This window comes from Channa argus, chromosome 18 (genome assembly GCF_033026475.1).
Source record: "Channa argus isolate prfri chromosome 18, Channa argus male v1.0, whole genome shotgun sequence".
In the NCBI taxonomy this organism is placed as follows: Eukaryota; Metazoa; Chordata; class Actinopteri; order Anabantiformes; family Channidae; genus Channa; species Channa argus.
The window spans coordinates 13,191,149-13,203,734 of NC_090214.1; the positions used below are offsets into that span (position 1 = coordinate 13,191,149).

The following is a 12,586-nucleotide window of genomic DNA, read 5'->3' on the forward strand; positions in this document are numbered from 1 at the left end:
CTAAGGCCTATTTCTTTCCTTAAAGTATTTTTTTTTTAAATGGACAATGGAAAAAAACAAATGGACTGAACAAGTAAGAGTTTGATAACAAAAAGCAAATCAAAGTCACAGCGTTTTCCCCACACTAATTATGGAAATCAGCCAATCCTAAGCTGGTTATTTAAGTGCATGTTAGTGTAACACAGAGTGTGAATCCAGCCTTACTCTGCAAAAGGACCATGTTTTTGTTTTTGTTTTTTTTTATCATCTACTATGAGCATGTTTTTACAGTTTCAGAACAATAGAAAGACCATGACCCTATCAGCAGGCTTACCAAAAAGACTTTCAACATTTTCAACATGGTTTTGATAACTGTCACATTTCGCAACAAAATGCCTTTAATTCACTGGCGTGCCTCAGATATTGCATCCTATTTGATATGTTAGCTAAAGAAACCTAAAAGCACAGGGTCACAGCAGGTGTTGCATTATTATTTCAGTACTTCAATGTAGTCATTTGTCGAGAGCAGTATTGCCAGGCATAATACCAGATTCAACATGTTTGACCTTGGTTTGAGCAATCCTGTATAATTCAAAGTCTCTTCTCCTCAGCGGGGCTGTGAAAGAGATTCAAGTAAATGATAGATGACTTGTCATTCATCACTGTCATCACCCTGACACCCAGGAGGAAATAACAGCCCAGCCACGGTGTGTCACTTCCTGTGTGCAGCCTAAAACTGTTTAGCCGCTGTGTTGAAAGTCAAATACTCCAAGTTCACACACAAAAACATATGCATAGTTATTATTAATTAATGGACACAGCGCTGTTTGGCACTCTGTGTCCTTTTGTCATCAGTAGAAAGCTGCACATGATTTCTTGTGCTATGTAATTTTGAATTGTCAGATGTAATGGAATATTTTAAATTTATGTAATCACATGACGTTATTCAAACTTGTAATATATCATGTTATGCTCATATAGGGCAGACACTGTGCCTCATCCTGGCAAACATTTTCAAGCAGCCTTTTTTAAATTTCCTGTTGGGTAAAAAAATAACAGATACTTTGTTTATTTTTGGTTTTCAATGTGCATTTACAATTTCTTTTATTTGGACAAATGGCAATAAAGTTTATCTAATCTTATTTTATATCTGTAGTAAAGATTTTTGTTAATTTACATCAAATGTTAATGTAATAATTGAGTTGTGACCTTGGTCTCTTTTCAAAATTATGTTGGCATATGACGGGTTTGAGTGTCAGCTATTCAACAGCAACAATCAGTTTCTACAGAAATCCTTTCACAGCCTCTGTAGCAGCTTATGTTTTGTTTGTTTTTTGCATTAAATTTTTTGATGAGCAAAGCTCATAAAGGTGCACCAATGTTGTAACATCTTTAAATGCATAACCAGTTTTTGAAAAACATCCTTGCTTGCAGCTGCATTAACACATTATGGGATATAAACTATGATGGATAACCAATGTCTAGCAAGTGTCGAGTCGCTACTGGTGGATTTTCATGGCAACATGAAATTAATGGTTGTGTAGAATGTGGAAAATCAGTCTTAAAAATAGGGTTTGCTTTAAAAAACTAAAGTACACATAACAGTAATTTAGACCTAAAATATACCTATTGGGTATAACAAATGGATTCACTGATCTTTATTCGCAATGCTGATCTTTCAGACTCTATATTTATAAATTATGTTTAACTTTTACTGGTAGCAATTTGGTACTCTAGTTAATTGCTGAATAACTAGCACTCCACTCGCTTTAGAATGTGCATTTGCACACTCAGACAGGCAGACATCTGCATGGGTGCTGGAATAAGCCTCCTGCCTTTAGAGGCCAAACTTAAAGTTTGTTGGATTTTCTCTGAATCGTTTTGACTTTTCTCTCATAGAAAGTTTGTTTATATTAACTAAAGCCAGTGATGGCTCTTACATTTATGTGAGAACTTGTGAATTTGAATGTGCTTTTCACATTTTTTGCAAATTACTCTCTTGGAAACGGTCCAATAGCCTTTGTTTGCCATAGCACCATGAAGCGGTAATGTGGATGACTCTGTATTGATCTGTAAGCTCCTTGACCAGCAGAACTAGTTCTTCAAAAACGTCTTTTTCTTCAGCAACAGGAAAGAACTTGAAATCTTTAGGCCAACTTTTCATGGACTCTACTAATTTAAGGTTTAACAATGTTATGAAAGATGTAAAGGACTTAAGAAATAGTCAAACATTTTCATGAAAGAATGTAGATGACTAACAAAAATTTCTCCATGCAACCAGTTTAAGATGCATCTCAAGTCTCTGTGCAGTCATCCTCAGTCATAGAGAAATTACATCATTATTGATGGAGTCCCTATAGAGAGGAGTGAATCATGGCAAGTCACAAAAGCAAAGGTTAAACAACTGCTGGTTGATGAATTAGAACTTGATTCCAAATTGATTAAAGTTAAGTATGTTCACCACAAGGGAAAGTTTGAGGGCCGAGCTAACAAGCCACGATCAATCATTATGAAGCTTCTCAGATTTAAGGGTAAGGAGGAAATTCTCAAAAGAGGGAGAAAAGGGGCCCAAACGCCTTTCTCAATGAGGATTTTCCAGCTGATGTGAGGCAGAAAAGAATGGAGCTATGAGCAAAACCTACATGTATGGAAGCCTGTAAGAAGGGTTAGATTGGACAGTTACTTTATGACTGACTGACTGCAAATGAGCCATATTATGAATATTAAGAACCACTATATCTACTTTTGTGTTTTGGTGGACAAGTTTTCTCACACTTTGAGAAATTAAATAAGAAAAACAATATTGCTTTTATAATAAAATTGTTAAATCATAGGGATCATCCTAAACTTTATGAACTATTTCTCTAGGATTTATCCTTACTGGATTTATGGTAATATTGTTTGAGCAAACGCATATGCCTCTAATCTCCATAAGCTATTTTTACTGCAAAACAAATTTATGAGTTTAAGAGTAGCCACTTTTTCTCCAAAGAGCCTTCTCCAACACTTTTTAGAATGCTCAATGTTCATTCAGTATATAACAAATATTTTTCAGTTAAGTGTGTATATACAAGTATCTATGCAAACATCTTTAAGTACATGTTTGTCCAACATGCTTTCCCATCTTTTAGGGATTTTTAAAAAGACTAATTCTTAGATTCATTTTTCTATTTTCTATTTATTAGACAGACATCTTGTTCATCTTCCTTTTTATAAAACCAGTCATTGCCAGTATTCCCTCAGATTTGCTCGTTTTGCTGCCATTTTGATTTTTCTAATTGATTCATGTTTGTGTTTCATTTGATAAAAGTGTGTTTAGTTTGGGTCCATGGTATATGCCTTTTTGTCCTCTCCAGTCACATTTGTTCTGTTTTTTGTGTCTTTTTTCTGCTTCTATCCAGTTTTGATGTGCAAATTATTGAAGTAAAACTAAACTGAAAAGTGTAATGGGTATTTCTGCATTTTGTACCTACTGCATGTTTATCACAAACAAGGAACAGGTCACTAAGTACAAAAGTGTGACTCAGTTGTGTTTTGAATAACGATGAACATCCACAGCATGGAGGAATAAGATATGTTAGGCATTGGTCTGTTCGTAGGATTTGCTGAGTATAAGAAAACTATTTTGTGTAATCAAAATGCTAAGTGCTACTAAAAATAAGTTTGTTCAACAAAACATTTTTTATTCACTATACTTTTAAGGGTGGCTGATGGGACTGGATCTGCATGTATGGCAGTGTCACAGAAAAAAATGCTCCACATGCTGAGTCATGTCCCCTTTCATCTTCACTCTTCGCAATCACTCTCTACTGACAGCTGTCCGAAAAATGAACAAGTGTGCCGCTGATTTCTTGTTGTTCAGCAGGGTATTCAGTTCATATTTCATTCACGCATTGATTCATTCTGCAGAATGAGGGAGTGAGACGTACCTTTGACTGAAACTATTCTCCTTCCTCCGACAGTGGAGGGTGACAATCCTGTGACCTTCACTTCTGACATCCTGGCTCACTGTCCACACCACAGGGTTACTGGCTCTGGCTCCCAGGAATGCCACGCCATCCTTCAGTTTGACCCTGAAACACGCACACATCAAATTAGATGATCCAGGATCTGTCGCCAGAACAGCTCACAAATTTAATTCAAGACAAGAAACATGGTCTCTTTTTTCTCTGGTTCTCTAACACACACAAACACACACACGCACAGACACAAGACACACGCAGACGCCAAAAGAAAGAAATTACTTAGGAATCAATTATCACACAGGTCACAAAAACACCTCAAACACTTATGGACTATCTTTCTTATGCAAAAGGGACCTTCAAATGACTACTGAACACAACATTCAGTTGAATGAGCATATAAAAGGTGAGTTAAAGTGGGGGGAAAAAAGAAAAGAAAAACAACTTTTGAAGGCTTTTTGTAGTTTCTGTTGGTTGACAAATTGATTCTTTTTAACTATCCATTTGAATAGACATCCTGAACAGCATACGCAGATATAATAAGTAGGTGAAGAAGTGGGGAAGAGAACATGGCTCATATAATCCAGATTATTTTGGTTGTAAGCAATGACACCTGGCAGCACACGGCATGCTGGCAGAACCAAAAGGGCCACGAGTCAGGGGTAGCGACTTTGTATTAACCTCTGTGGGTGTGTTCATCACATAGTGAGTAAATAATGAATGACAGAATATCCTGACGTGACAAAACTTGTAGCACACCATGAGCAATAAATAGGGAGCGAACCCCACTTCAGACAGATTTTGGTAATTTTCTCTCTACACATGGGTCTTAAAAAAATCTTTAAAATATCTCTGCAGCTTCCATCTCATCTCAGCCTCTGCACTACCTTTTTTTATATTATTTCTTTACATTCCTGTATCACTTCCATTACTTATAGTCACGCTCTGTGTGAGGCCATACAGGTGCTAAAAAACCATGACCTCCTCCTCTTCCAGTATACTGAAGCACTGTTGCTCTCCTCTTCTTCTTCGGTCATGTAAAATTACCTTGAAGTACATGAGCAGCTTTCACCACTTCCTTTTCCAGCATGACAAATTGCTCTTGTTCAAACCAATGGCACGAATGGGGCAGAATATTTTATGTGGGTGGGAAAAGAAAGAAGGGGGCTGATGAGAAAAAGTTAAAAAGTATAGCACCACCAGCACAAAAAAAGGTGAGAAAAAAGAAACATTTCTCTTCAGTAAAACATGAATGCTGGGTAATTTTTTCCCTCCTCATCAAAATAATAGGAGACTATCCTTGTTGGGGAACTGCAAAAGACTTGTCAAAGATGAAGAAAAAAATGTGAGCGTTAACGTGCACTAATGACATGACAAACCATGCAGCAGTCCTTAGAAGAGCACAGTCATTACATCGTCCTTGTTCAACCAGTCTTCTTTGATCTTTTCAGGCCGCTGGGGCGGTAATAACTGGCCTCGTGTTGGCCCCTGCTCCTGACGAGCAATGATAAAGGCAGCTGGTGTGGAAGAGGCAGACAATAACTAGGAGGAGACGACTGCCCTACTGTTTCCTAATCGTCACCTTAGCCGTGGCAGAGTAATTACTACGGACTCACAAGCAGATCCAGCACAGATTGATATTGGACTACAGGGGAACAACGATTTTAACCAATATGGACCAAAGTCTTACAGTTCTCTGAATGCTGTATTGATCAAATATCAAATTCCAATTTGAAACCAGAAATGCTTTAGACCCCATGATGATGCAGAGCTGCTCTTCTCCCATTCCTGTTTTTTGACAAGTTTTTACGCTTGCATTAGTTCTCCATTTTGCTGTTTCCATAACTCAAAAAAAAAAATATAAAGGTCTTCCTTCCTTCCTTTCTGCTTTGTCTGTGTTCCTCAGTTCGACAACTCTTATCTCTTAGTGTATGTCTGTTTCTCCTGCATTAAACTGTTTGCACATGCACAAATTGACAGACACAGCATGTGCTATTGCCAGCAAGCAAGGGAGGTAAATTAACAAATGGCATGTTGTAAATGAGATTGGTTTGGCTAATATAATTTTTGGTGATGGAGAGCTAAGGTATGGGGGAGGCAATAAAGTAAAGCAATTTGAAGGGGGCCCCTTTCACGTGCATCAGCACATATGAAGCTGCCTCATTAATTCCATGAAACCTGCATCAGTGGGATGAATATTTAAAGATGAGATGAGGTTGTCAGAATAGACAGTTTTCATCTGTCCCTGATTGATGCGTAGAAATGACAAGCCAGCATAGCCACTGCCCAAATAACAGATCAACACACCTTGCACTCTAACACACCCTCGCATGCTGTAGTGAATTTCAGTGCGCATTAATATTAATGCACTTTACACTTCAGGAAAACAAATGGAATTCACACATTTCTGATTAACTTGGAAGACTGTGAGAGATTGGGTGTTTTTGTGCTAATAATATTTATGTGCTATATAGAGTAGACTGTTAACTACCAGTGTATCATGATAACAAAAATAAGACAAACACAAAAGGGGGTCACATAGGTTATTCTTTTTTGTGTTTGTGTGTAGTATTAGTGGTGGTGGGGGGGTTGCTATATTACAAGTTGTCAAAAATCTGTGTTCAGTTACAAACATACTCACATTATTGGGTATAGTGTCACAAATCAACAGTTATTTACCATCATGTATTTCTCAACATGTGATGGTAAATACATGGAAAAAAGTTAGATAGGTAAATATGTGTACTGTAGCGTTTCACTGCCGTACTGGTTGAAAAGAAATAGCTTATCATATATTTTGTGTGACCTTTGTCTAATCTGAACAGCTGTAGTTAGTTAAGTAGTTGCTAAAGTTAAGACTTTGAAGTACAGTACAAAAACATTAGTCCGTATTGTAACAGAAAGGTAATATAAATAGTAGAAAAGGGTAGTACTTAAGAGTAAATATGGGAATCTCTGACTATGTAAATCTAGTGAGGTCCTATATGGTTCATGCAGGCCTGTTACAGGACTCAAGAAATGGCATGACAAAGGCATGCCTAACAGTTTTCGTGTTTATAATGATGGAAAATAATATATAAAACATTAATTGAAAAATAAATAATAAATAACTGCTGTGTTGTACACACAAATCTGGGGCAGCACAGATTTTCATTAGACTTACAAAGCAGCACACCTTTCTCTAATATGACTGCATTCAATTGCAGTGGACTTTATAATGATAATGACAGGATACAATTCATATAAAAAGGACAAAATTGCAGTAAATGCTGTCATTTAAAAACATGTCTGTTACTTGATGCCTAAATGTGCTCTTTTAGTTACCAAGAAGATGTGTTTGTGAGTGTCATGTAGAATGAGGTTGTGTAAAAGTCTTTTTGGTGAGCACAGGGATAAAAAAATTGCTTGGTGTTAAAGGACCACAAAGAGTTTTGTCTTACAGAGACAGAAGGCTGGGCAGATTAGAAAAGACATCCTTTCTAATCTGTCTTTTCAGTTTTGAATCAGTGTGGATGTAAAAAGACTGAGGAGGGAGGAAAAACTGACAGGAGAGAAGTGAAGCTGAAGTGAAGGCTTTGGTGGTTAAGAGACTAGAATAGGAGCGTGTAGTTGGCACTGGCATTTTGCTGTCTGTTCTGGTCTTATATTTCCACCAACAAGAGAGATATACATCAATGTAATACTCAAAAAAGCCATTTGCAAGGTCATTTCAGCCAATAAATATTAACACAGAACCCAGAGAACCTAATAACAAACACACACACACAAACACACACACACCTTAGTCTGTGTCTATATCTGATATAATGTTAACTCATTGGGAGAGAGTGAGCTGGTGGACAAAGCTAACCTTTAGTAGAGATAAATGAAAGCAAGAACAATTGCTCTGATATCGGCTCTGCCAGAGAGAAACCACCTTTGGTTCCTACATCACATAACGACTCCTGCAAAGCCAGAGCCAGATGGAGAAAAGCTGTAATACAGATGAGCCACAGCCGAGTCATAAATAAGCAGCAACCACGTTCTGAGGCATCATTAACTAACTCTACTGAAACACTTGAAACCAGTGAAAGAAAAGTCTCCTTCAGAAAACCATGTGGTCTGGTGGTTTGTTTAATGGGAAACGCACAATAATGTTGAGCATGTGGTCCAAAATCATTTTTACAAAAGGTAGCTGGAATTAAATTTGGAGCAGGCCAAATTGACCAAATCACATTGAAATAGTTTAGCTGGCCTGGGTCCCTTAATCTCAAACACCTGCAGCTAAATCCTGTTCTGAAATAAACACACAAGCTGAAACTCAGCTTGCTTTATGTTCTCTCCCTCCCTTTCTATTCCTCTTGCTCAAAAACAAAATAATCTCTATCACCTCAAAATAAATTAAATGAGATAGTAGCCAGTGACAGGTGAACCAGGCTGGGAGCTGATCCAATAAATTAGTAAGGTGAAACAGGGCTTCGCTGTAGAAGCTCCGAGTCAATTAGCTAAGGAATAGTCGTCGGTGGAGTGTTTTTAGGGGCGAGCGGACACAGGCAGATGCGGAGATAAAGACAGAGCCAATTCAATTAATGCGTTTGATGCTGTTCTTCCCATTATCAGGGCTAGTTAAAAGTGCTGGTGCGTGGCAGTGCTGTGAACGGAGGACAAGATTAACACTATCAGATAAAGAGGGCTCACCAGCTCATCTCCACCCATGCATTCTGCCGGGTTTCTCTCTGCCTCCCCTTTTTGTCTCACTTTCAGCATGTCTTCTTCCTATCTCTCTCTGCGTGCCTCTATCTTTTCCTTTTCAAATGTTCTGCTTCCCTCTCTCTGTCTACATACCCAAGCGTTTCTCACATCCCTCTGTGTCCTCCTCCTTTACCTGAGCTCCCAATCTAGCTTTGGTGCACTGCACTTTTGGTTTTTAGGTTTTTCTGAAAGGAATCAGCAATCCCACTTTCAGCCACACTGTTTATTTATTACTAAATTTCGGTCCGTAAATCTTCATCAGGTAATTTGAAGGTCTACTGACTGAAACGTCTTAATTAAGTACAGCGAGTATTAGTGACCTGCAATTTACAGGAATTCTGGATCTGGATTACTCATCTGTAATTAAGACTGGTGTACACAAACTGTCTCCAACGACGCCAGCAGCGAAGCTCTAGGAGTTCCCATGTCAGACAATCTAGTTCTGTGGGTCAGACTGAAATGTCACAAAAACTGTCAGAAGTATCTATTACAGATATCCCCGGTATTCATAATCATTGAGGTAAATTACCTTTACAAAACAACGTTTCTGAACATCTGAAATGAACTGTAAGCGTGATACAAATATTTATGACCCCCCTGAAGATGAATTGTGTGAGTGTGGTGATCCCAGATATTTGTTAACTCTGCTGATTTTTTTGCCGATTTCTTATCCAGTACTACGGTCAAGTCAATTGTTCAACTTTAGATGACTCAATAGTTTAATTTCTTTACCTGAAGCATTGAAGCATGTGCTGCCAGAAGCTGATGAAGCATCACTTGATCCTGTCTTCTCTTTCTAAAAGTACTGGATATTGAAATTGTTCAACATCTGACTTTCAGACCAAGCTCAAAACATAACTATTTAACATATATGAAGTGCAATCCAATACAAATGCCTTAAAAGTGCGTGGCAAATCTGTAGATACACTATGTAGCACTTAAACTCGTTCAAAGTTGAAATCTCAAATCTTAAACTTAGAAAAAAAGGGAAGATTGAAAGAGCATCTTGTGATATATTCAAGCAAGCTATCATCACCCACCTTTCATCCAAACCCTCTAATTTCGTCTGAATGTTGCGAGAAAAGTGTTGCCTGAAAAGGGAGCCTTGTGTGAGGCTTATCCTGTCCTTTCCTTTACCCTTGTGAAATATCAATTTTACTTCTTGCTGCCATTGAGCGCTTCCATGTGTCACCATTCTTTACAAATCAATATCTGTGTGATCCAAGCTGTGAAGGGTTAAAAGCTGCCCATCTATCAAGGGACAAAGAAGATCACAGGGAGTGCCACTATAAGTGCTACTTAGTCATTTCAACCTGGAGTGGACTGTATTGAGTGCTTCTTTATTGAGAAGATGCTGACTGCCACTAAATGCTACACACATTTGCAATCAGGGTGGTATACAAGGAACATAGTGTGTTGGAAAAGACAAAACACAAAAAAGACAATTTGCTTTTCACCCAGAAAGTAAAGGAAAGGAGAGGAGTTGATTGCCATCAGGAAATTTCTCTCTTTTGTCCGTATCTAGATGCTTAAGAAACACACACACTGAGTGTTTAGTGTGGTGATTCCTAAACTACCATCTCTATCACTGTCCGTTTTTTAGGGAAAAGCAGCCAGATGACTGACATATGGAACTCGGACCTGAGCTCTGGGAAGAAAGTTGTGCCTTTAAAAAAAAGAAAAAGCAATAACTGTCAGAGGAATGTGGCTGACTTCAAATGCAAAGAGGTTCAAAATGTGAGCTGGCCATAGCCTCGTGTCATGTACAAATCCATGACAGATCAAGAGGAATCATATGGGCAGGAGTACTGAGAGATGAATTCGAGTCAAATTCAGAGAAGCCCCAGAGCTTCTCTGAGGAAAAGAATATTTCATCTGGAAACCTGAGCAAGCTTTCAAATCTACAGCACGTGGTGAATGCATCTTAGTGCTGAGGGAATCATTATTTAGCTGTCAATAAATAACAAACATAATTTGGAACCTAATGTTCAATGTCACAGTGTTTTTAACAGATGCATCAGTAAAATCTACAGTCACAATGCCTAGAATGATGATTCTCCAAAAATGGGTGTTTTTCATTCATTCAGTGAGAGCATTTGTGCAGCAGCTGAACAATGACCAAAATGAATATGACTGTGATGAAAAGAAAAAAAAAAAAGCAACACTGAGTTCTTGCTGTAATGCCTGAAAAGCACATTACTAATTCATCAGTGGGTTTCAGAGAAGTGTCCTGCTATATGAAGGGTTTCCCAATTCAAAGAGCAAATTAATCTTACACTCACTACATATTATTGAACATTAAACAAATGAGGCTAATAGAATCCTTAAAACATCATTTTGTAAGCAAGGCCTAAGGAGTGGTATGATAATAATATGATGAGATAGCACTAATGTGGTGCCCATTGCTGCATAATGCATGGCTGCTGCTGTGGGCCAGAATGCATCCCATACATAAGCCATCACACAGGGGGAGTAAAATGTAATTAAGGCATTGTTTTCTTAAAAAATGAAAGGCAGTGGAAGAGAATGAGACGTAAAATGATTGGAAATGAAATGCCTGCGCATAAAAGGTGAAATTTCCTAAAGCCTACAGCTCAGAACAGTCAATGACTTTGTTTTCTTTAATCTGCCCCAAGCTCTCGTTATCTCCTTATGTTACATTATATTTGAGCCCATTTCCAAAACTGTAAGGACAAAGTCAAAGAAATAATTACGAATAAAGAAACAGGCTGGATGTGAGTCAGTATTGACTGAAATGACAAGGGGCTTCGTTTGTCAGCAGCGACTTTGCACATGAAAGTGGACAAATAGGATGATGACATTGAGGGGCCTGATAGCGCAACACTAACAGTGGCCTAAGGCAAGTCACCTCCACTACATCACAGCCTGACTCCGCTCCGCACAACGCACGACTCAAAATGTAAACTTCCAATCTGCCGCTCTACATGTAGGATGTTTGAACTTGCTTTGAATCACAGGATTTGTAGAGCCAAGCACGGGATTTCAGATTAACACATTTTTGAAATATGTGTCACGATGGGTTTTTTCTTGCTTGCAGTGATGTAAACCAAGTGCTGGACTGAAAAACTCAACGCTATAATGCTAGATTTCAGGAACCCACTACGACTGCTGCTGTAGATTAGCTGAAGGAATGAGGTCATGTCGTAGTAGACAGAAGCCTGATCCCTGAGGCTGCTGTTTGAACGGAAGCCTAGCCAGTTAAATAGGGGATAGGGCAAACACACGCAGACACTGCTTCCAATAAACCCTATTTGACATAAGGTTGCATCCAGGGGATAAAAATTAGACTTTGCATGGGCTCTGTTGGGTTGGACGGATGATCCAGGACTGATCCAATATTTGGATGGACACAGAAGGAGGCCAAGCGGTATAATCTCTGAATGTAGTGGGGCAGATTACAGCAAGTTGGAAAACCTGCTATAGGAAGGGTTACACAGATTAATACCAATGCTGTCATTTGGTGCAGTGGTTGGGCAAATTCAGTGACCCTGCGAGGTGTAGTCAAATCTGTTGTATTACCATATATACAGTGGTAACTTCCTTCTTTATTTTTTAATTGCAAGTACAACTTCATTCTGCTGGTAGATCAGAAAGAAAGTCAAAACATTCTTTCTAGACTAAAACTCTACAGCACTGCCAGACAACACCTTTGCAGCTTGCGCTTAAAGTAGAGAAGGAGCAAAAATTCATAATTGCCATATGTATGCAAATGACATCAATCTGAAACCATTACTGAAACAATTAATCTTTAGCAATCACTAAAACAATTTAATCATGATCGTTACAAATGGTTGACTATTCATTATGCCCTCTAATTAGATCATAAATTGTATGACTATACTGTTGTGGGAGGCTTTGAAAGATATGACACACTGGGAGACAAACACAAAAGC

The 12,586-nt window shown here is 38.3% G+C and overlaps 1 protein-coding gene across 2 annotated transcripts in view; it reads right to left on the minus strand.

Moving 5' to 3' along the window:
• Positions 1–12,586, minus strand: part of si:dkey-112m2.1 (transmembrane protein 132D) — a 140,266-nt gene that overhangs the window by 55,260 nt on the left and 72,420 nt on the right. For both annotated transcript variants that reach the window (XM_067484941.1, XM_067484940.1), the window contains exon 4: positions 3,909–4,052. In XM_067484941.1, the coding sequence (XP_067341042.1) occupies positions 3,909–4,052 (144 nt within the window). The remainder of the gene's footprint in view (positions 1–3,908; positions 4,053–12,586) is intronic.